At 40.6% G+C, this 26,010-nt stretch overlaps 1 protein-coding gene across 3 annotated transcripts in view; it reads left to right on the top strand.

Moving 5' to 3' along the window:
* Nucleotides 1–701: 701 nt before the first annotated feature.
* RAPGEF2 (Rap guanine nucleotide exchange factor 2) overlaps nt 702–26,010 on the top strand; it is a 179,466-nt gene continuing 154,157 nt past the window's right edge. For 2 of the 3 annotated variants that reach the window (XM_063135423.1, XM_063135422.1), the window contains exon 1: nt 703–984. In XM_063135423.1, coding sequence (XP_062991493.1) covers nt 916–984 — 69 coding nt within the window. In that variant the 5' untranslated portion in view covers nt 703–915. Of the gene's footprint in view, nt 985–26,010 lie in introns of all 3 variants that reach the window. The other variant, XM_063135424.1, reaches the window with a different exon arrangement.

Genomic DNA, 26,010 nt, shown 5'->3' with positions numbered 1-26,010 from the left:
CGACGCTCTCCCCTCCCCCGTGTTAAGAAAGAGGGAATCCAGAAGTGCTGCACACGCGGGCGGGCGGGCAGGCCTGAGGAGGTCATGCCTGTGCCTTTCGTGCAGCGGCGGCGCCTGCTGCCTCCGACCCAGCTAGAGCGGCGGCCCCGCCGAGAGGAAGGCGGTGACGGCGGCGCGTGCTGCGGCTGAGGCGAACAAGACTCGAGGGGCGGGAACCTGAGGCAGGCGGGCGGGCGGCGCGGCTCCTCCCCTCTTCCCCGCCGTTGTTCCCGGTGTGGTCGGGAGGTGCTCTCTGTCTCCCTCCCCGTCCCTCTGTCTCTTCACCCTGGTTGCGGCGGCACAAAGCCCGAGCGCGCACTGGAGGCCGCTCCCGCCGTGAGCCTCGGCCCGCCTGTCCGCCCTCCTCCAACTCCTCCTCTCAGACGCAGCCCAGCCTCCGCCTTCCTTTCCCGTCCGCCGCCCTTTCAAGCCAAGAGCCGGAACCCGAACTCGGCGAGGACGCGGCGGTACCTCTCCCGCCCCGCCGCCTAAGGGGATGCGGCGGCTGAGGGGGGAGGAGGACGACGACGACGACAGCAGCAGCGGCGGCGACGACGACACTGTCGGGCAGCCCGGCAGGGGCGGAGCCGGGAGTCGTCGCTACTGCCGCCGCCACAACCCACGAGCCCGGCCAGAGGCCCCGACCGGGCGGCGGCGCTACTGAGGTGGAGGGATTCGCCGCCGAGGAGGAGCAGCGGCGGCAGGAATCACTGGCGGCCAGCCGGAGCCGCTTTTCCCCTGGCCAAGAGTCTCGCTTCAGCCGCCGCCGCCGCCGCCTCGCTTCTGGGCCAGGAATAGACGCTTGAGTGCGACAGAAGGACGACGAAGCCGAGTGGCCGGCGACCAGCGTCCGGCCCGGAGCAGATAAGGGGCGAGATGGCGTCCTACGTGGATAACAACTTCCGCCAGGCGGTCATGAAAAACCCGGCCGACAGGAGCCCCCAGGTATCCCCCCCCAGCCCTCCATCATTGATGATATTGCCCCCCCCGAAACATCTCCCCCCTCCATCGCGTAATGTCCCCCCCTCTTTAAATTCCTCCTGCTATTCTCCAACAGCCCCCCCCCGTAATTTGGGTATATTTTCTCTACCTCCATTCCAGTCGAGAAGGGCGCCCTGCCATAAACATCTTCCTTTTTTCCTCCCCCCACTCCAACTTGGCCTACACGCAGGGCCCCTTCCTCGGCAGGCATTCCTAATGTTCCTTAATTGTGAGAGCCCATGAAAGCCTTGAATCGCATCCTTGTTCATACAGCTGGGGTAGGGAGTTCTTCCCTTATCCCTTTGAAAAACCTCACACACGTTGCATTCATATTTGTCAGTAGAGTTGTGGTGTTAGTAATTTGTGAGTACAACAGATGGGCGGGGTGGGTGAAGAGTGAATACGTATTTCCCCCCCTTTAAAAAACAAACAAACGTGATTATAATTTGCATTCTCTCTTTAAAAGTGTGTATGCCTCTCTCTCACACACAAACAACTCAGTTACTTTGGTTCCCTCCTCCTATCTACATATGGATACATCAGCTAATCTGCTGTTTTCAGATACCTCTAATCCTTTTCTACTTACGGGAAGAAAAGCTTCTCATTCATTCACAACCGTCACTAGGTTTCCCTTCCCCCATCTCCCCTGCAATGCAAGCCTTAGATGGATGCTTGCATTAAGATGGATGCTTAATTTAGTCTTTTGCCTGTCTCTGTTACTAAGTTTGAATTGAGCATTCATGTCAGTATGTAGACAGCTTCATAGCTAATTTTGTGGGGGTAGTTTACAGTGACTCCCCTCACATTATAGACGCTGGGTTTCTACAACATTACTGAGGAACTATGTAACTTTTTTTTACTGCCTATAAAAAAAGCCAAGTATAACATTGATTAAAATGTTAGGGTGTGCGTCCTTTGATTTGTTTATTTTGTTATGGTAAGGGATTAGAACTTTGCTGTAAGGTTTAATGTATCATTTGGTCTTATCAGTTTGTGATTGCTACTGGTGTAATAGCCCATAGTCTCTTTTGCATCTGTTGTTTAAACTATCCAGTGCAAAGTATTATCAGTGATACTTTCCTGAAAATAAACATTTAGATGAAAAGGTTTTGCATATTGTTTATATTTGTCTTACTGCACTCAGCTGTTTAGGATTCTTCATATTCTAACCTTAGAATAAATTGTTAATTTCATTCCTGGTTTTTGCTTACTGTTTTTGTCATCGTTGTAGTATTTCTGGCAAATGTATGTTGTTCAGAAGTGGAATGAAATTCTTAAGCAATGGAATAAGTGTTATTTTTTTTGTCCACCTGTACATTTCATTTCTGGCCTGCTTCTGTGGAATGTCAGGAGTTGGCTCAATGTCTTTGTTGGATTATTAGCACTTGGTAAACAGGATCTGAAGTGGAAGAAGATGCTTGCAGAGTTTTATTTTTTTTTACAGGATAACCCGTTTAAGGTTGTGTTAAGCTGAGTAGATTTCTCTGCTTCGGAATTGTGACTTCAGGGGTTATTACTGCCAATCTTTTAAAGATAAATAAGCTTTTTAGTGATCTCTCTATCAAACCTTAGCTCAATAGTTAATGCTTCATGGAGTTAACTTTGCTTGTTGGAGTTAGTGCCATCTGTCCTGCTTTTTAAAGGTCTGTATTGCTGTCTACAAAACTCAGCATAACATAATTTTAACAAGGGACACTATTTTAATTGCTTTGGTTGCTAGTAATTTTGGGCCTCTTTCAGCAAAATCTGCCAAAATCTTCAATTGTGGGCAAGTCTAATTAATTGATTTGGAGACTGCTCATCCTGAAGTCCTTGACTCATGAGAAGTTATTTAGATTCACTTTTCATCCTGGTGGTTATGCAGTGTGCATGGTGGGGGTGGGAGTCAAACCACACATACTATTTTTAAAAAATGAATATTTTTACTGGCCTTTACTGGCTTTAGTACTGTGTTATTTCTTTGTCCTTGCTTGATCCTCTTCGTCCAAGTAGATTTACTTAATTACTCAGAAAGGCAATAAAGAGACCCAGTTCTGTTACCTGATGTTCTGTTTGTAAATGTATAATGAGGTCTGGGAAGAGTTGGATTTTTAGTAATGGGTCTCTGACTTGCATATTGGAAGTAGAAAAGGTTGTCAGTTGGTCAGCAGCTAGAAGATTGATTAGGTTGGTGCTTATGCCATCATGTAGTGGTCCATCAGGCTAGCCTTATGAGAGATGAAACATGTTCTGTGCCAGATAAAGTGAACTGCTAAACTTTACTGTCTTGGTGCCAGCTGTTGTTTTTTGAAGAGTAAGAAGTGATGCAGTGAAGAAATTAACTTTATTGCGGTGATAGGGCCAACATAAGAAATAGCGCAGAAAGCTAAATCCAGAACATCAGGACTGCATTAGCACTGCAACCGTTAAGTATCTGCACACTAAAAGCACTGTAGCAACGTACTATAAAAGGTACTTTAGATCAGTGAGCCCACACTTGGCCTCAAATTTTAGTAAAATAAAATTATATTGCAGGAAATGCACTTGGTCAGCAGCACTGGAAGTATTTTAAGTTAGCAGAAGTGCCTTCTACTGCTTTGTTTTTGACAATTGCATGAAGGGGGAAATACTTTGCCCTGCTTAAGTTACATTTTTAAAGTAATTTGTGATTTAAGTGGCTCCTTCACTAGTAAATGTTACTTTCTATGGCTAAAGAGTTATCCAAGTTATTTATTCTTAATCTCTGTTGTCTCAGTAAGTGTCTTTACGAATATTTCACTATATCTTAAGAAACAGAAACTAGTTCTTGGGTTTACTGCTGCTTTTTGAATGTGGTTATTTCTCAGTGGTTTTCGACCAGATTTTTCTGGAAATCTTGGTACTTTGCCTTCTGTCAATGCTTCATACATGTTGAATGTTCTTGGTGGTTAAAGATGACTAAAATGCTATTCCTAAGGCTTATCTGGATGGAGAGTCCTAATCTTTGTACTTCTGGAACATGATGTCAGGCCAGGATTGTGAGCAAGATATGGCAGGACAAGTCTTCATTGTTAGGCAAAGCGTGGCAGGTATTCCCTAACAGAAATTGTGGATGTATGAATGTGCATTTCAAATTGTTTTATTCCTATTTATAATATCTTAAACATCAGGTATGATCCAGTCCACTGTGGGTAGGAAGTATGCATATAGATGAGTCCCATAGGCTTGATAGAGCCCTGTTTTTCTCCTCCCTGTATTTGCACAGCCTGCATGGTAGTAGGAATTGTAGGTATGTGTACAGTCCTCCTTTTTTGCCTCTGTACAAGATACTTGTGGGAGGTATGCACAAGATTGAGGGGAGACATGATAGCAATCTTCAAATACTTAAAAGGTTGTCACAGGAGGGCCAGGATCTCTTCTCGATCATCCGAGAGTGCAGGACATGGAATAACAGGCTCAAGTTACAGGAAGCCAGATTCCGGCTGGACATCAGGAAAAACTTCCTTGACTGTTAGAGCAGTACAACAATGGAACCAGTTACCCAGGGAGGTTGTGGGCTCTCCTACACTAGAAGCATTCAAGAGGCAGCTGGACAACCATCTGTCAGGTATTCTTTAGGGTGGATTCCTGCATTGAGCAGGGGTTTGGACCCGATGTCCTTATAGGTCCCTTCCAACTCTACTATTCTATGATTCCATTCTCTCCTCATGGCCCAATTCACTGCCTGTGTTCATAGTGATGGATTGGGCTTTAGCTACCTTATGGGAATCCTCTGAACTGGATTGGACTGTGCCCATAGCGTCTATCAAAGAAGCAAATGAAAGTAGCAGATAGGTAAGCCATTGGTACATATGCATATTTACTAAAAGCGAATAAATATGAAATGACATGGCTTGGATTACAGCCCTGTAGCCATTCCTGTGGATATAAATTCCATTGAACTTAATGAAACTTACTTTTGAGTAGACACATACAGGTTTGTGCTGTTAAAAATGTTTGGGAAGCTCTTCGTTACTTGGAAGAAGTTTAAAAAAATGTTTTGGACTTGTTTTGTTTTAAAAACTGAAATAGGCCTTTGGCAATATCTGTGTGCTTATACTATTGGGTAGAACCCGGTGGAACTATTCATTTGAATGTTCTAGGCTAATTCAGAAAAGCCTGAAATCTAAAATACATATAACGGCATGTATGTTGCCATTGTATAAACACAAACCAATATTTCTTTATGTAGTCATTCTAGTAGTTTTGTGCACTTCAAAGACTCCGTTTGAAGGGTTGTTCACTTACAACACCAACATTATAGTGATGCTTAATTTGTACAATAGGCATAGCTGCCCGGAAGTCATCCTCTCTTTATTCAGCAGAGCATACTGTCAGGTATATGCGATATTTATTTATTTATTTAATAGATGTCATTTCCCACCTTTAGGGGGTGTAAGCTCACAGGGTGACTTACAATAACCAGTTAAAGTGCAAAACAGAAAATATAAAATATAACCAGCAAATAAAATAGTTATAAAACAAAGACCAAAATAGCTGGCTACAATTGAAGTCTTTAGGGTACTTCTAAAAAAACCAATAGCGATGGAACCATCTCTCTCTCTCTCTCTCTCTCTCTCTCTCTCTCTCTCTGGGAAGAGTTCCGAATTGCTTGCATCCTTAAATCTGCCATAAATTCATTTATTTTGAAGTAAATTTCAAGTCTGTACACACTTTAGCATTCAAGTTCTAATTGTTTTAAAGTGATTCGTTTAGTATAGTTTTTCTTTGTCATGCGTTTCTGTTTTGAAATGAATTGAAAATACAGGCAAGAAATACTGGTTTCTGAAATAATGTATTGAAGATTGCTTCTCTGGTTTGCTTTTTTTTGGGGGGGGGGCAGATTACTTACTACATTTGCTGCCCTCTGTTAAAACTAGAATTCTTCAGTACTTCAGCACTTTGGTGGTGCTGCCAAAATAATGAATGCACAGGTAGAAGGTAAAGAAGAAATATTAGCAGATGGATGTTATTTTATTGGTACATACTCCTGATCATTGAGATGTTTACCACAGATATAGTTAGTCTCCTAGTAGTTTAAGTATCTTGGTTTCTTAAAAGAAAGTCTGACATAACTTACAGGTCTCCAAAATGGCATGCACTTGCTGAAGTTCTTAATGTCCTCATGTCCTGTATATTACTGCCGGTACTTCACATTATTGACGGATAACGACTGGGAAATATATAACATGGTGAACACATCACAGAGAGAAAGGTGGAAGTGTGTCTTGTTTTTGCAGCCACACTGTGTTTACTGTAGTTTGGTCCTTAATAATAATAATTTCAAGATTTCTCAATATATTTGAACAGTTAGAATTAGGAAGGCAGCAATTACCCTGTGGGTTCAGTTTTGGGAGCTTGTGCTGTTATGTCATAGGCCCAATATCTTTTGAACATGCAGATTTAAAATGCCATTCATGCAAGAAACTCTTAATTGGCAAAAACGTTCAAGCTATGAGTACTTCTCAGAGTTTTGGAACACTAGTGCCTTTGTTTCATCTGTTTCAACACACCTGCTAACCAGCTTTCTCAATAGGGGGAAAATGAAGAATTTCAGTTTGCAGGGGGTATCTCAGTTTTTAGGTATACATAAATTTGTGAAACACATGAAGGATGAAATAAACTGTGCTGTGGATAAAGAAACTGAATGACTGCCTTGTGCTGCATATCAAAATCTGATTGATCCAAATTAAAATCTTTGAACAAACAATTTTTAAACTTTGACTAAGGAAAATAGTTATTAGCTCTATAGCATCTGGCTGTGAAAGAATAATCATGTGTTTTGCAAAATGGTAATTAGCTGGTTGTGGTATTTTAACTGTTGTATACTATCATACCTTGTAGTTTCAGTTGGTATCCGTGTCCTGTTGTTGTGGTTTTGAAACACATTATTTGCTGGAAGTGCTAACAAGATAACTAAACGTATATAGATATAGATATATGAAAGGAAGGCAAAGATAATTGTTGGTAAAATTACATGGCTAAATTGGTTAACTATGTGGATGGATAGTTAAAGGTATTTTGAGGATTATATATAAAAGTTGCCCAACACATTTTATGTTTTTAGTTAGTTAGATTTTGCTAAACTTTTACTATTCATTTTGAATTTATCTTGCTTGCTCTTACTCTTATTGTAACTTTATACTACAGCAACAAAAATATTTGGGGTGAATGAGGGTAGAGAAAATGGTTGTCAGTACTATGTTCTTTAGAATTCCCACCAAAGCTCTTTGTAGTTGCTATTCTTATCATTTTTAATGTTTGCAAAGGTACATAATATAAACCAAAGAAACTCCATCTTATCCATCCTAACCTACAATTTCCTTTAAGAGCTAATAAGATTTAACATTATCCTGGTTGTGCTTTTTATATTGTATTTTGTATTTGTGTTTTTAGACTGTTGGTTGTTTTATTATTCTTTTCATGGTTTTAATTTTTGTGAACTGCCCAGAGAGCTTCACCTATTGGGCGGCATAAAAATGAAATCAATAAATATTCAAGATAAATAAATATTATTATAGTTTCTACTTGAAAGAGTTCTGAATGCCATGCAAGATGCCTTTTGAACATCTGGTCTCCTGCTCTGCCTTGGAGTAGACAGGTGTTTTTGCCCATCTAGCGGAGTCTTTGGGAAGGGCGAGGGATGGAGGCTTGGGAGGGCTGGGGTATCGCATAAACTGACCTCTTCTCTTCCTTCCCAATGGGACGCCCCCTTTCCCTTCTAACTTGTTACTGGAAATCCGAAAAATCTTATGCCCCGCCCAACACTGTCTAGGGGCCATAGGATTGCTCCCTCCAGCTTTTTTGTGTAAGATTCTTTCAGTTGTGCTTCTGAAAGTACAATTGTGAAGGTGGGTGACCACATGCTTCTAAAACATAGAATGTTTTTCCATTTCTGGATACTGGAGTTATAAAGGATTTGGGGAGTAGAGAAACCATTCCAGAATTGTTTTCAGCATCTTATTTGAGGTTAATCCTCAAATGTGTCCCGATATTTTTGGGTCTATTTTGCAATTTTATTGCATTTGTCCAATTTTTTTGGTTAGCTTGGTTGGTAACTACATTTGAGAAGCCCGTAGTAGAGATTCTTAAGGTCAGTTGATTTTGTTTTGAAACTGTATAGGGTTTACCTCTGAATCTGAGTTGTACAACTTGTTATGCATAAGTAGATTCAATTTACATGCTCATAGTCCTACATTTGGTGCACACAAATCTGAAATTTATTTTGCACTTCATCAGCTAGAGCTGACCTTGTGCTATCTTTAGATAATTGGTTGTTTCATCTGTTAAATATGAAGGAGGGGGTGAATGAAATGCATTCTTCTTGAAGTGAATGTATTGCTCATGAGTGACTGACATCCAAAGAATTTACCTAGCGCTGAAAGATGAAGGAAATGTGACACAAGGTCTCCCTTCAGTCAAACCCAAATACTTAATTTATTTGATGGACTTCTGTCCTGCCCTTCAGTCAGAGCAGTTCTCAGGGTAGTTTATAATAATAAAATAATAATAAAATACTACAGCAGAACAAATAAGACAGCATGCAAGGAAAAGCAGCAGTTAAGGGCGCAATCCTATGCATGTCTACCAGGTAAACATATATAGTATTGTAGTCTTAAAGCAGCAATTAAAACCATTTAAAATTAAATTGTAAAAAGCACAGCACTTTCAATTAAAACCTTTCTGTTTAATCCAAGTATCTCTTCAGCTTTTTACGTGGAGTGGAAGTTTGGGGGCAGATCCTATTGTAAAGTGAAGAGGTTGGGGCTTCAGTGGCTTGCTTTTTTCCTTTGGTTGTGGAGCCTTGATGATCTGGTTCTCCGTTCATATGTGTAGCTCTTTATATTGTTGTGCTTTCACCCTTTGATAGAAGCAAAGTGGGATTTTCCTTTTCAGTGTCATTAAAACTCTTTTCTCCCATTGCCAATTAACATGCAGACAGTTTGCCCCCAGTGACTAACCTCCATGTTTATAAAACGGTGTCTCTGAGGACTATTTCTTACATCACTTGGATTATGAATCTGCAGTTTCTGTGAAACTGTTTCTAGTTCTGGGGGAAACCTGGGAAAACAACTCACCTCTGTAGCTCAGAGTTGTGAAAATGGTTATGCATAAATAGATTCAATTTGAAGGCTTGGATTTGGTGCACACACATGTTGAATAATATCTGGAGAGCACAGGAAAATTGTGTTCATCTACTTATGTAAGTCAGCACTAGTGGACAAAGCATACCTGATCTGAGTGTAATTCCTCTGCCAAATATTTTATGTCCGTTTGAATTCCAAAGGAAGATTATAATAGTTTTAAAAGGAATTTAAATAGCACACGATGGAAAGCCAAGATACTTGTTCTTTGGGAACATATTTCTTGACATTAAGCCAAAATGTGTTAGCACCTACTTTTCCTCATGCTCCTTGTTTTCTTCCTTCCCCTTTCTCCTTTATATAAATTAATTCAACTCTGGGCAAGTCATCTGAACTATTAATAACAACTGCAAGCACCTGAACTTGGGAAGGCTTTGTCAAAGGTTTAAATAATCTACTGATATGCAGGCGATGTGATGCGCATGATACAGCACTGCAAAAATGAAACGAATGACCATAAGTAGCGCGTCCAGTTTATAAATTTCCATAGATTTAAATTTGTTTAAAATTCTAACATTTAGAATGTTATAGTTTTAATTTTTTTATAACACCCACCCACATACAAAATGTGAAACGTTTTGGTATAAAATACTAGCTTCAGTCACAAATAAGAGTATGCTATAATACCACTTATAAGATGAGCCAGAACCAATCAGGAACAGGCCAAATCTCAATCAGGGATTACCGTATTTCTTCGATTCTAAGACGCCATCGATTCTAAGGTGCACCCTATTTTTAGAGCTGTTATTTAGGGAAAAAAGTGTGTCTTAGAATCAAAGAAATACTTCCCTCACCGCTCAGCCAACCTCCTCCCCCCCCTCCGCGCTTTCTTCTAATGGTTGTGTCCTTTTCTTTTTTCCCTCTGTGAGAGAAGAAACTGCCGTTTGCGCGGGAAGAAGGGGGGGCGTTGAAACAAAGAGTAAACTTAACTCTCCGGTCCCGCTCTTTACTTGTCTGTGCACCAGGGGATGACGACATGCGAGTAAGTCCCATGGAAATCGATGGGACTTAAGAATAAATTTGCCTAACAAAAAACCAAGCGCTTACCCTCCCAGCTCCTCGCTCGCATGGCTCGAGGCTGCTGCAGCAGCTTCCTCTTTTCCTCTTACCGTATTGCTTCGATTCTAAGACGCCATCGATTCTAAGACGCAGTCCATTTTTAGAGCTGTTATTTAGGGGGAAAAGTGTGTCTTAGAATCGAAGAAATACAGTAACAACCAACACTTGTATTCAACAGCCAATCAAGCTACCTTAATAAATTTCATGGCTTATTTCATCTCATCTTTACATTGATATCAGGTTTTAGTTTATCAGTAAACATTGACTGGGTTTGGACGGCACGCTAACTCAAGTTGGGTTAAATAATCCACCATGGGTTATCGTGTCATGTGGTAGAATTTTTTAACCCGCAGTGTGTTATTGCCAAAATAACCAACGATGTGTGGAGTGGGTTATTTAAACTACTGTTGGTTATTGTGTTGTGCGGAGGGCAACATTGGTTATTTTTGTAGGCTACAGAGTTGCTGGGCAAGAACGGTCAAAGTGGTGTCTGCCTCTCTACTTGAACTGGCAGAACTCTATTTTTGGCAGCAAGGTGGGAGTGGGAGGACTGAGAGGAGGAGGGAGGGCAGGAGGTGAGTTGACTAACATGGATTAATAATCTACTCACAGTTGCTTATAACTCATGGTTGGTTATTTCTCTGATCGTGTGGGAAATACCCACAAAATAACCAACTGTGAATTGACTGTCATTGCATCTGAACACGTCTGTTGCCTCTTTCTCCATTGGAGGCTCTGTTCTAACTTTGCTCTAACAGCTTGATTCTTCCTCATATGAAGGGACCAAGGTCTAGCGTGTGTTTCATTGTGCTGAATAACAGCCAAGTACTCCCTATAGCTTTTTGAAGAGGTTTTCCAGTTTTACCAATGTAAAAGGAGTTACATTCCAAACAATTTTATAAGTACCCCCCTTAACTGTACACTCCCCCTTACCATCTACACAGATAGGGCATTCCTGTGTCCAGCATTTATTGCCATACAGCTGAGACTTCACAAGATGTTGTTTGAATGTAATTGGGGCAGTGCAAATAACATTAGCCTTGAAGTTACAGCAATCAAGAATCTTTTGGGCTTCCCAAACAAATCTGTCAGTCACAAATGGGGTTTTCAAGACTGGCAGTCCTTTGGATTACCTCACACACCTAACAGCCAGTTTTACTGCCTTTTGTTTTGATTCCTCAGCATAATTAGTTGTAGACACCCCAAAGGCTTTCTAAATCGTGTTCTTTACCACCTGCCTTTTCACTAGCACAGGGTGTGCAGAATTACAATTCAATAATATATCCCTTTTCATAGGTTTCCTATACCACCTTGTTTCAAACTGCCCATTACGCATCCAGTAATCATAATTATGCCATGGAGAGGTAATAGATCTTAATGGAGAAGTGTTTGAGAAAGGAGACTGATCGCATCGCACTTGTGGATAATTAAGAATTGATTTGTTAGGCCATACATGACACTGAATAAGAAAAAAAAAAAGGAAACCTAGAATGCCCCTGTAGTTGCACCTAGAACCATGGAGCCATAATAGGTTGGGGAATTGATTGCTGCAGGATTTCAAATTGTGATTTGGAATTGATTCATTCGTGCAGTGAACATTATGTAATCAGTCTTTGATTTATTTATTACATTTTTATCCAGGCCAAGAAACTTGGGGTCAATGTGTATATTTCTTCACCCTTTCTATTTTATCCTCACAATATGTCTGTGAGGTTCGTTAGGCTCAGAATCAGTGACTGATACAGAATCACTCAGTGAAGTTGTGACTGAATGGAAATTTGGAGTGGACCTGAGTCTACCTGGTCCTAGTCCAGCACTCTGACCACTACACCGCATTGGCTCTCCCACTTCATAATTTTGCAATGAATTTGATAATTTTCTTCATGGTCTCTGTGCATTTCACAGCGGCATTTCAGGAAACTTCTAAAGCTGAGGAACACTTTTTTGGGCAGGAACTCTTCCCCCACCATCACATTGTACATGTCCTGACTGGTTCCTGCCCATCTCAGTTTCTCTTTGACTGCCCTGCTAGATGCGTTGAGGAAAATTCTCTCTGATCAGTTTGAGCTGTGTTGACTTTTAGGATACTATTCTAAAGAAGTTTTTCTCTTCTCTTTTTTGAAGAGGGGATTTTTTTCTCTCTCATTCCTCTTTTTATCGGGGTGTATGGCACTGAAGGCCCCATTTAGGAAATGTGTTAAGTGGGGCAGTAAATTGCCACCAGCGGATGGCCAAGGCAAGCATGGTTTGCCCCCCTCCTGAACCTGTCAGTGGGGAATTACACTCGGCTACTGTAACTATGCTATTTCGAAGAAGATTAAAACTAACATCTTTAAAGGTATACCTGGCTGCAATTTCTCATCCCATGGTTTGACAATTCTTAAAGGGAATTAAAAACCTTGCTCCGCCTCTAAAATCCTTTGTGCCCCAGTGGAGTCTATCCGTAGTCCTAAAAGCCCTCCTCTCAAAGCCCTTTGAGCTGCTCGCTATGGTTGATTTGAGACTACTAATGTGGAAAGTTGTCTTCCTGGTGGCATTTGCCACTGCTAGATGAGCGGACAAATTGGATGCTCTAAGGGTGGATCCACCTTTACTCATTTTTCATAAGGAAAAGGTTACACTGCTCCCACCTAAAACACCTAAAGTTGTTAAGGAATTTCATATCAAACAGGACATTATTCTGCCCACTTTTTTTGCAACACTGTCATCGATGCTTGAGAGAACACTACATACGCTTGATGTGAGAAGGGCATTACCCTTTTATAAAGACAGAACAGCTGGATTCTGAAAAATCCAATGTCTGTCTGTGTGTTACAGTGGCAAATCTCGACACAGAGGCTTGCATCTTAGATTGTGCACACTATTAAAATGGTTTTCCAATTGGCTGATCTCGAACTAACAGAACCAGTCAAAGCACATTCAACAAGCGGGATCTCGACATCCACAGCATTTGCAAGAGGGGTGTTGATTCCGGACATATGCTGGGCAGTGACATGGTCAAGACCATTGACTTTCATTAATCACTTTGGACTCGATACTCAAGCATGCAGTAATTGCAATTTTGGGAGAGCGGTCTTCTCGGCCATCCTTTTAACTTGATACTCTTCAGCACCTACCCTTCTCCAGTAAGACAGCTTGGTAATCTCCCATATGTGTGATGCACAGAGACCACGAAGAAGAAAAGCAGGTTGCTTACCTGTAACTCTTTCTTTGAGTGGTCATCTGTGCTTTCACACAACCCCCCCACCATCCTCTTTCTGGTGTTGATTCATCTCTTCGTTTTCGGTACTGAAAGAGGATAGTATCCTCAGAGAAAGTCGGCCAGCAAGTCGGTCTCAGAAACTGACGAGATGGGCGGGAACCAGTCAGGAAATGCATAGTGAGACGGTGGGGGAGGGGTTCCTGCCCCCCCCAAAAGTTCTTCAGCTTTAGAAGTTTCCGGAAACGTAGCTCCATGCAGGCATAGAGCCCATATGTGGGAATACATAGATGACCACTCAAAGAACTACAGTTACAAGTAAGCACCCTGCCTTTCTTCTTTGTTGAATAATATTGTTTGAGTTGACGTTGAATGACATAGAAGCTCTGTATATGTTGAATAACGTGTTATGTCTCATTCACATATACAGGTCATCGATGACTGAAAGAACTGGGCATATTTAGCCTGGATAAGAGAAGATTGAGGGGAGACATGATAGCACTCTTCAAATACTTGAAAGGTTTCTCACAGAGGAGGGCCAGGATCTCTTCTCAATCATCCCAGAGTGCAGGACATGGAATAATGGGCTCAAGTTACAGGATCCAGATTCCGGCTAGACATCAGGAAAACCTTCCTGATTGTTAGAGCAGTATGGCAATGGAACCAGTTACATAGGGAGGTTGTGGGTTCTCCCACACTGGACAACCATCTGTCAGGTATGCTTTAGGGTGGATTCCTGCATTGAGCAGGGGGTTGGACTCGATGGCCTTGTAGGTCCCTTCCAACTCTACTATTCTGTGATTCTGTGGTTCTTTGATTCTATATAGGCAATGAGTGATGATTGTGCATGTGAAAATGACAACTTTATAGAGCAATATTTGATTTGGAGTAACATTGAAGATCTTGTCTAATATTGGTAGAATTGGTTCAGAAGTGTCTGTTATTAATTGAAAGAGATTTACAAGGAAGCTTCTAGGAGGCTGAATTTTGCAGTAAAGTGAAATAATCGAGAGCGATGGAAAGAGTTGCATAAAAAGGTATGGGAATGAAGGGAAGAAAAGAAAATGTGTGTAATGTAATATGTTGGAGAAGTGTCAGGGTATAGTGGAGAGGTATGAGAAGAACAAAGTAATCAAAGCTGAAGTTACCATAGGAGTACACTTGTGAATCTTAGGTTGCATTAATGCAGCAGTCTTGTGCCACAGACATCTTGTGCGTAAAGAAGCAAGCAGCAATAATAGGGAAAAATCAAAAGAGAAGATGACGGGAAAAGTGATAGAAACAGTTTGTTGCAAGAAACTGCTGTCAAAAAGGCAATGAAGTGCTGCAGTGATAGGCTATCAATTTGACTCTTAATAGAGAATGTTTTCAGCTTTGTGATTACCTCTTTATCAAATGAATGCAGGTAAATAGCATAATGTTTCTTCAAATGTATTGTTTCTGTTGTTAGGTTTTGCCTATTGACAAGCATCAGCAGTTCATATTGCCCCTTAAAAAAGTGTCATTAAGTAGATGTATGCTTCAAGCCCTGCAAGCCACATATCTACTGGGAATCATTAATTCACTGGATTTCATAACAGTCTCTAAAGACAGAATTCCATTGAAAGAGGAATTAATTTGTTGTAATAGAGCATTCCAGAAGTTTTAAGAGCTGTCTGCTCTATTAAATTAATAGCTAGTGATCATTGTGTATTTCAGCAATTGTGTAGTTGCTTTAATATAGATTTATCGCTAATTATTTCCTTGACTTAAAAAAGTGCAGCTTTAAACTGAATTGTATTCTATTAAAACCATAGTATAGTTATGATAGCTTAGCATAAATTCTTGTAATAAAGGTCATCTAGAAACCAATAGTACTATATCATGTACTCACGTGAGAAATTACTTAGATTTGTTTCCACTTAGAATTTTTTATCCATAGGTTAGCTGTAAGTTATTATTGGTAACTTGCAAAATACTTGAGGTCTAGAAATATTTATACTTTTTAAAAGGTGATAGTCTAATGTAAATGACCACGGAATGAAAACAATGGCTTATCCCAAAGCACACAGATAGATGGAATTTGTGGAGTGATTGCAAACTTGTGGTTCTAGATGCACCTTTTAGTTGAAATTGATATGGAACTAGTACCTAATGTGGAAGTCAGTTTGGGGAAACTTCATCAGTGAGGCTGGAAAAATTTTCTGGTATCTGGCACAAGAATCAAACTTTAGGGGCTGGGATATTATTAGCACTATTGTCTGTGACTCATAAGAGCTGGTTTTTCTGTAGAGGGAACGTACATCTGGAGAAGATGCCTTATGGAAATTACCATTGTATTATCTGAGCAGATATTAGGGCAATGTTCTGATCACCATTGTGGCAAATTTTATTTGTTTATGAGTTGTGTTGACTTCTGAATTGTAACTTTTAATTATACTGATGTTGAATTAAGCATGTATCCGAAAATGAAATGTATTAAAATAGCTTCATAAATACAATTAATCTTTGGTTGCTCATTAGTGACTGTTATCCTTAGCAGTCATGGGGTGCTTGGTTTACCTCCTGGTAATGTCAGTGTACCTATGTTAAATTAGCTGACTTTGAATTTGGCATGTCACTGGACCTAAGCAACTAGCAGTTCTACCCTGAACACTTCTGGAACAACAGAATGGTTCATCTTGATGTACACCTCTATTGGATATAGCAATTCAAATAAGTCTGCTTTACAAACTATTTATTTCATTTACAATATTTGTATACTGTTCCACATGCAAAAGATTTCGAAGTGTTGAACAGGAGATATGATAAAAGAATAAAAACACCATATTAAAATAATTAGTATTTTCAAAAATGAAACAGTTCTGATAAAACAGAATTCTAGTAAAACTGCAGCTGGTCAATCAAGGAAGGCTTCCTGAAATAATTATTTCAGGAGGCACCGGAAGCAATAAAATATTGGCGCCAAAGGCAGGAAATTCCAAAGGAAGGGGGCCACCACACTGAAGGCTCTTCTCCTGGTGGACTCCAATTGGGCCGTAGGTCCATGTGGAACCAACAGGAGCATGCTCTCTGATTACCTCCGTGTCTAGGCAGGTTGGTAAGGGAGGCGGCACTCTTTCAGGTATCCTGTCCCAAGTTGTTTAGGGCTTTGTACACTATTACTAGAACCTTAAATCTGACTCTGTAGCAAATAAGCAGTCTGTGCAGTTCCCTCAGATAAGGAGTTGTAGTTCTCTGAAAAGTTGCAGATCCTGACAACAGCCGAGATGCTGCATTCTTCACTACCTCTAGCTTCTGGAGGGCAGCCTCACAAAGAGTGCATTGCAGTAATCTAGTCTTGATTACTGGTTTATCTGAAATAGTTATTCTGAATAAAGCATGGAAGCAAAATATTTTGGGGTTGTCCTTATAAATTAACTACATATGTGGGGACTCATACAAGTGTGTTTACTGAGGGCTAGAATGTTGGACCCGAGTCTTTGGGTCATAATGCTATTTTCTAGCTTTCTGTAGCACTTTTGGAGTGTTCAAAGTACATTGTAAGCACTGGCTGTAAACACTGGATGGAATCGAATGTCTCATGAGTGCACTTCTGCTCATGTAATGAGACTGTCTTTGACTCTCCATTTTCTTTGTCATAGAGGATGCTGCTCTTTCTCAGGAGGTCCCTTGCATGGTGTAGACCAATCTTGTTTTACTGAAATTGCAGCTAGCAAGTTCTGTAGTCTTTGAGCTGTTTGAGCAGGTTAATATTTATTTCACTTTTTGGAACAGGAATGACACTTAGGAGGGGCTGAATTTTATTTTTAAAATGTAATGTGGGAAGTCTGTCCAAGTACGGAGCTGCAGCCCAAGCCTATTCATGTGCCTCATCTTGGCTCTACTGTGGGAGTAGTCCTGGTTTTATAGAGTGGCTGGATAGCTCCTGCTTTTTTGTACTACTTTCCAACTGATGACAAGAAGCTTCTGCTTTCTGATAGCTATTTTTCTTGGAGACCTTTCCCTATTTATTATGTTTGCAGTCAGGTTCTGCTTATTCCTAAATCATGCTTAGGATATTCCTCGCAGTTTTATTACCTCCCACTTTTGCATTAGCAATAGTGGTGAACAAACATTCCCCCCTCTCACAGATGCGCCCCAACTAAGGCTATATAGTAGGGTTGTCCCCTCTAAGATGTCATTGGACTGCAACTCCCATCAGCCCTAGCCAGCACAGCCAATGGTGAGGGATGATTAAAATTGCAGTCCAACAGTTGCATAAGAAGAGGGGGGGTTCTGCTTCCCCTTATGAAAATTGGGGAAGCTTTTGGGGCTGCTTTTGGAGGGGTGTTAGGGACTGTAGCTGGTGGGGGGAAATTATCACCTGCTTGGTAAGCACACCTAGCATGAGTGTGTCTATGTATGTGTGTGAAAGAGAAAGAGAGAGAGAGAGAATATCTAAGACTTTCAGAAGGAATATTTCATTGTATGCTATTATGTATATGGATTCACAAGCCATTAGCCACTTTGTAGAAATAGGTATTGTAAATCTTTTGATGCTAACTAGCGTGTGTAGCTGTGCTCCTAGGTAGTATTGAGAAATAGATTGGTTCCTTAGTTATCACCATTTAATGCCTTTTGTATTACAGAAATTAATTGCCCTTAACTTAAAATTAGTGTTAACTTTGATAAGCTGTCAAAACAACCTGTAGGATAGTCAATCACCCATGCCTAGTGCGTTTTTAAGAACTACATATAAACACTTAACTGATAAAGACTTTATCAAAATATTGTTGCGTAGTCCCTGAAGTAACTGGGAAATATTTTTCTCTTGCAGAAATTGTTAGTATAGTTTTTCAAACATCTTGGATCCTGTTGGTATATGCTTACAACAACAACAACAACAATAATATATTTATTTCTTACCCGCCTCTCCCTTTGGATCGAGGCGGGGAACAACATTAGTACAACAAATCAGCACATCTTAAAAATTCTTGATTTCACATTCATCTGGGTAGGCCTGCCAGAAGAAGGCTAGTCTTTAAAGCTGTCTTAAGTTCAGAGAGAGAGTTAATTTTACGAATCTCCTCCTCTGGGTAACAGTTGTTAATAGTTCTACATTTAGGCCTGGCTGAGAGTTCACAGTTATTTTAAATATATTCTTGTCTGTTGTCTGTTTTTATGCTTTTATGGTTTTAAATTTTGTATATCGATTTTAAATGTTCAATGTTTTAATCTTTGTAAATTGCCCAGAGAGCTTCTGCTATGGGGCAGTATATAAATGTAAATAATAATAATAATAATAATAATAATAATAATAATAAATACAAATAATTTTGTGGATCTTTCAATGTTTGTAGTGTTTATAAAAAGTTTTATTTTTATTACTAGACTATAGTTATCTTATTTCAAGTTGTATTGTGAGCTGGCAGTTCAGGGTAAACTATATGTCCCAGGAAAAAAGCAAATTATACAAAACAACACCTCCTTTAGAAGTTTTCATTTTCTAAGTGATGAGGAATGCTGAGAGTAAGCATTTTTATGTAAGCACTTAAAAAAAAGGGCTGAAACTGCATTTTGAGTGCTAATGTGTCACCTTGTCTCTTTGCATAAATGAAGAATTAATTCCAAGTTCATGGAGGAACAGTACAAGAATAGAAATACTCCCACAACTACTTATATCTAAATTGAATCTCTGGTAAGCTAGTGCCATATAGAATCTTTTGCTACATTAAGGGTACAACATTATTGGGTTGCTGCCTGCTAGAGGGTAGCCTCCAAAGTTGGAGGCTTCTCAGTATCTTGTGTCCTGCGGGTCTGCTGCCAGCAAGGTCGGAGAGTGACGGAGCCGATTTCTCTGCTAGACAGGTCTCTGAGTCCGTCTAGTGGAGTCATGCTGTTGGGAGTGGACCTAGGCTGCAGATCCACAGGATTCCAGCATATCCGACCTTGGAAGAAGAGCCTCTGTGGAGCTTTTGTTGGTGGTTGGAAGGGGGTCAGGGATAACAATCCGTGTGGGTATTTTCACCTCTGAGGTCATATCTCTATCTACAGTTTCAGAGGTGAAAATCCCCATTATCCCATGTCCCCTTAGACAATGTGTATGAGCTGTAGGATTGCACTCTTAAACAGATCTACACAATTATTATTGTGTCTTAGTTTAGAAAGCAAGGTCTACTATGTGTTCGGATATGGAGTTATACAAGAATAGCAATGCTAGTCTGATCTCCTTCTGAACATAGCTGACATTTTTCTTAGCTATTTGGTTTGTATGTGGAGCTCATTTTTGAATGGCTTCCAAGTAGTAATATGGTATGTATTAGAGTTGGAAAAACAGTGAGTGCAAGAATTATTTCCAAGACTGCATTCTCTAGATCTTCATTGCCAATACAGAGATACCAGCATATTTTGTCTACCAGCAATGGGATAGGAAAAACAAACTGAAGCATTATGGATAGAATTTTCTCTTCTCTTTCCAGTGCAGAAGGCTACTTAGTTTAATGTGGTAATTTGTGTATGGTGCTGGATCAGGAAGAGTGCATTTTAAAATGTAAACATTTTCTTGCATCCTGTGATTAATTTATGATTCTTGGAAGACATAGAACCATATATCCTCTTGGAGTGCGTTTTAAAACTTTTTCTGGTTAATAATTTTGTGATCTTGGATCTCCTGAGATCAAGTAGTAAGGAAGCAGATGGCTTTCTCATGCTCACCCACCTGGGTGAGCGTGCAAATGGACAAGAGGTGAAAGGTAAATTTAGCTTCCACATCAAAGCTCGGAAATAACTATCTTGATGAGGGTTAGACAAGGAATGTCTGGTGTAACTCATGAGGGCTGAATATCAGTTCCTGGCTGTTTTCTATGGAGGACCCCCACCCCCACCAGCACTCCCCTCATGACTTTGTACAATGACATTGTAACTTCGGAGATTGTGAGTTGGATCCAGATTTAAGTTGGATCAACTGTGCTGGCAGAAGTGGACTTGCTTGCTCCCTCCTTCCCACAGCAGTCCCAGCAGCCCCCTGAATGGGGTGAGCTGTGGTGTGTGTGTGTGTGTGTGTGTGTGTGTGTGTGTGTGAGAGAGAGAGAGAGAGAGAGAGAGAGAGAGAGAGAGAGAAGGGGATCCCTCAAAATTGGGCAGAGGGACCTTTTATGAGCCGAGCCTTCCTTTCGCAGAAGGTCCCTTCCTTGGAGCCAACACACTATAAGTTAAAATAAATTCTAACTTAACAATTAAACTACACATTACAGCAGCACTCCTATATGAGTTGAGTTGCTGTTAAATTCAAATCAAGCAAGGGAATGGGTTTTAAAATGCAGCATGGGTTGGGAGGTTATGGAAACTGAATCTTTCCTCCCATCCTTGATTTTCATTCTTTGCCAATGCTGAGGTTAAATCCAGGGCCGTTGTCAAGGGTAGACATCGTCGGGCACCTTTCGAGGGCCCACACCCCAGCAGGAGCCTATTGACAAGAGCCCCCTCAACTTGCTCCTCCTCTTAATTGTTGCAACCTGCTTATTCACCTGCCTCTCACTCTGGCTCAGACAGTTAGTGGAGCTCAGTGGTTCTCTGCCTGTTAAGCAATGATGAGAAAGAAAATGTGGTGCAGTAGCAGTTGGGGACAATTTTGGTGAGAAGGTAGACATTTTGAGGGAAAGGGGCCCATTGAGGGTATCTTGATCAAGGACCTTCAAGTATCTATAGCCAACGATACTTAAATCTCTCTCTCTCTTCCTCCCTGATGGTGCATTTCTCGCTTCATGTGAACGATCTGGGCTGGACTCCCATAAAGTCTAGTTTGTCCTTAAGTTACCTGGTATCATTAATAATTAGATATATTGCATATCCTATTCTTTTTCAGGCGAAGACAGTCTTCCTAAATGATGACTACTATTATGTTTAAGCATGCTTTGCCTTGATATTCAACATACTGTACCCATATATTTCAAGTAGTTCGGCTTGCTAGATTCCTAATTTCAGATGGAACCCCTGAATCACAAGCGGTTCAGGTATCTAAAAAACAACAGATTGGAAAGTGTTGTCTTTAGTTTCAGTGGAATGTTGGGTTTGCTCTATTTTTAGTTGGTTGTACTAGAGAAATTATTGCAATTTATTCAATATATTTTATCCTATTTTAATGTAACATATGGAAAGTGGCTGTTTATATGTGTAGATGGAATATATATGTATATATATACACACACACACACACACATGCATATATATATATATATATATATATATATACACACACACACACACACACACACATACAGTGGGTTGGGGGAGAAGAGGAGAATGCAGGAGCAAACAATTAGTTGTGGTGGGGGAGGAGTCCAGTAGGCAAAGAGCAATATGATTGGCTATTTGTAGTGGTGCACTGTGCAGGTGCTGGAGGTAAAATGCATGCACAAGAGGAAGAAGAAGGACAACCTCAGATATTAGAAGGTCGCTTTTCTGATTGCCGTAGATTCTCTGGATCTACGATAGCCTGTAGATCTAAAGAATTGGTTGCCCTCTGTATTGACTTTACCTAAAGTAGTGTCAGACTTTCATCTCAATCAAGAGATAGTCTTGCCAACTTTTTTTCTGCCTCCTTCCACTTTTGCGGAAGTAGCGCTGCATTCACTTGATGTATTCTGAACTCTAGCTTTTTATAAGGATAGAACAAACAGCTTTTGTAAGACCCAAAGGCTGTTTGTCTCTTATGGAGGTCTTAAACGTGAATGACCATTGTCCTCACAAAGACTAGCAGTATGGTTTGTTGATTAAACTCATGAGTTCAAGGGTTTACAGCTGGATGGTCCGGTGACAACTCATTCGGCATGTAGTGTATCGATGTCAATGGCTTTTGGCAGAGGACTGTCAATCCCGGACTCTATCTTTATTTCACACTACCAGTTGGATGTTTGTGCCAGGGCAGACTGCAGCTTTGGGAGAGCAATCTTGTCGTCCATCTTACAATAGGACATCGACCTACAATTAACAATTGAGCTTGTTAATTGCCCATATGTGTAATATACAGAGACCACGAAGAAGAAATGCAGGTTGCTTTACCTGTAACTGTAGTTCTTCGAGTGGTCATCTGTGCATTCGCACAACCCACCCACCGTCCTCACTTTGGTGTCGATGTGCTGTCGATACCGAGTGGCTTTATCTCCTAGCAAATCGTCCAGCAAGTCAGTCTCAAGGAACTGAGGAGAAGGGCGGAAACCCGTTAGGCATACACAGTGACCGGTGGAAGGGTTCCCGCCAAAAACATTAGCCTCAGCTATGGAAGTTTCTGAAACAAGCGCCGCGCAGATGCAGAGCCCATATGTGTGAATGCACAGATGACCACTCGAAGAACTACAGTTACATGCAAACAACCTGCATTTAGTGTGTTGTCTGAACCCAGGACATTTTCCACAGGGGTGGCATGTTAACCATGCAGTGTGGCTTAATTTTCTCAAACAAACCATCTTCAGGACCCATTTGTTGATGTGCTGTTCAGGGTGGTTAAGTGCCAATGTTGTGCCAATGCATATCGCGTACGTCAGACACCAGGCAGGCAAATGTTGAAAGCTGACTTGATCCTTGGATTGGGATGGATCTTTTTCTTGTTACTGAGAGTGCTCTGTTCTAAGTGCTGCAAACTCTCCCAGATAAGGTCTTTGTAAGTCTCTCTTATGTATGCATCTTACCTCCAGCGCCTGTGCAGTGCACCACTACAAATAGCCAATCATATTGCTCTTTGCCTTCTGGACTCCTCCCCCGCCACAGCTGATTGTTTGTTTGCTCCTGCATTCTCCTCTTCTCCTCCAACCCCACCCACCTTACAGGTGATGAGTGACTGGTCTCCTGACTCTCTAACCCCTAAGCCTTCTCTGGTAATCTTGATCACAGCAGCCGGCCCAACAAGGCAATTTTTTTTAAAAAAATAATGACTTTATAGTGTGAAAAAATTATTGGAAATGTAATTGATAAGGCATGGGACTGTGCTAATGGGCATCTTGCCAGTTATGCAGACCTTTTCAGGAAGTATTAATATTACCTATGTAATACAAAGTAAAAATGGAATGTACTCCTTGGGAATTGTTAGTCTTAACCTGCTTTTCCAGGTTGCTAAATCTTTTTTCTGTTTAACCTGCTTAATAAATAACCAAGACACAATAGTTTCCTGTAATTATATGTCTGTACTTGGAAGAAGCACTAGAAGTTATTTGTCAGCTCAGGGAATAATTCTACTTACCAAGTGAAAATACAAAAGGGGTAGTGGCATACAGAATATCATTAAGTGAAAATTTGCTGCAGGCAGGGGTGAACACAACATTATCTTGGGAGTAGTCATGACTTTCTGTGAGAAGTGACTGGAAAAGGACTTGCCAGGCAGCTACATTTCCAAGAGGACGGAACTGTTCGCCTCAGCTTTACACCCTTTTTAGCAGAGATTATTGGATGCTGGAGCAACAAAAGTCATCTCTTAAACAAATAGTGCTCCTCCTAACATATATTCTATACACTCCAAAGAAAAGAAAGTATTAGTACCTTAAGCATGTGGAGAGTTTTACTTGCTTCTGATTTAACATCTGATTCTGGTAAGCCACAAGCAACTGGACTTGATAAGTCAAGCAATTGGGGCAGATAGCTAAATGCTTTTCTTCCAGACAGGAAAAAGCCCTTTTCTTGTTGTAAGAGCCATAGAATATGATAGTAAGAGCTGTCTGGGAGCTTTTGAATGAATCTATCAAGATTGCCTGAGTGAGCTGCAATGTTGATCTAGAGGACTGTGTGAATGGGGTTGAAACTCTCTCTCTCTCTCTCTCTCTCTCTCTCTCTCTCTCTCTCTCTCTCTGTGTGTGTGTGTGTGTGTGTGTGTGTGTGTACATATATGGCTAGACCAGTGTGTGGGGCTGGTGGTCAGTGGAGTGGCAGTGAATGGGACCCAAGCACCCTCCTTTGGAATTCCCTGCCTCTGGAGGTCAGGCAAGTGCCAACTTTGTATTCCTTTCGGTGCCTCCTCAAAACGTCATTGTTCTAGGAAGCCTTTCTTTAATGACCAGCCATGGTTCACTTTTTATTTTGCTTCTTTTCAAATCTATTTCAAAGTGCTTTATTCTGTTTTTATTTTATATTTTATTTATTTATTTATTTATTTTATTACATTTATATACCGCCCCACAGCCGAAGCTCTCTGGGCGGTTTACAACAATTTTGTTTTATCTTGTACACTGCTCCGAAATTTTGAATGGGGAGTGGTATATAAATATTGTAAATAAATAGCACCCTCATGCACAGCCTCGCATCCTCATGCACAGCCTCGCACCCTCATGCATGCGCATACATTTTGCCTGCAATAATAATTGGAAACAATCAATTAAAGCATCTTCCTGCCCCTGCAGTCCTTATGAATATCACTGTTCCCTTTCTGCTATTATATATCTGTTCCCTGTCACTTGGCTGATAGCTTTTCAGCAGAAGCCCTAGGTTGCTCACATATGGTCTTAAGGTATGGCTGACTTCTGATGTCATGAGGAAGGGTATGGAGAGCGTTCTTCCATCTAGAGTGAAGAGGGTTCTTGGCAGGTCCAGATGTGGCTGGCTTCTCATTACAGTGACAAATCTTGATTAAAAATGTCTCTCTTTTCAAACCTTAATAATTTTGTCTTGTATTCAGCAGAATCTTTAAATAGCTTCAAGGAGGATTATGTCATTGGGGAGCAGACTGGCTGTTGTGCTGTACTGGTGCTTTCAGACTCAAATGTTTCATATAACTTTACCCTAATCAAGTCCCTGTTAAGAATATTGTATTGGATATTTTCTGCATCACACTGCCCTTATTACAGGAAACTATTGTGTCTTAGTTATTTACACAGCCTAATGTTTATTTGTTCTTTCAACCATCATGGTCATATCAACTTTACAGATGCAGTCTTGGTTATTCTTAAAGAACTCTAAAAGTTTAGTGAGACAGGACTTACTTTTGCAGAAGTTGTGTTAATTCTTTTTCATAAGGACTTGTCCTTCTATATGCTTACTAATTTTGTTTTTAATAAGGATTTTTCCTTTTTTAGCCAGGAATTCATAGATTGCTACTTTCAATAGTAGGAATCAATGGTATTTGTGCCAATCAAGTTTTTAAATGTACTGTGTGAATGGCTAAGCAAGGGTGCACATTCCTTTTGGTGTGTATGGTAGCTTTGTAATTTATATATTGGGAGGATAAGACACAGCTCACTTACACAGTATTTTGCACAATTTTTTCCTTGTGCAAGTATTGCTCTCAGATTTTGCAAGAAATTTTGTGAAGTGTTCCTAAAGAGTTAAAACGTTGATGGTAAAAGTAGTAAGTATGGTAGACACTGAAATAAAGTTTGCAAAAGAAATGTGTAGCAATGTTTTAAAATAATGTAGAACTCTAGGTACTGTGGGTTTTGCCCATTGTAGATAATGTAAAATTCCCAGTGGAAGTTGTGTGAAATCAAAGTCCTTCAGGTTTTTATTTTTGTTGCATGAAAGGTGGGGTCATTTCAGTGGAAAAATAGGTTTGGTAAACAGGAACTCCATGGAATTGTAAGGAAATGGAGCCGTCCAATTCCTTCTCAAAGGATGAAGTATAAGGTTACCCTGTGTATTCAAAGATTTCAA

This window comes from Elgaria multicarinata, chromosome 10, assembly GCF_023053635.1.
Source record: "Elgaria multicarinata webbii isolate HBS135686 ecotype San Diego chromosome 10, rElgMul1.1.pri, whole genome shotgun sequence".
In the NCBI taxonomy this organism is placed as follows: domain Eukaryota; kingdom Metazoa; phylum Chordata; class Lepidosauria; order Squamata; family Anguidae; genus Elgaria; species Elgaria multicarinata.
This window is presented reverse-complemented; position numbering and strand designations above follow the sequence as displayed.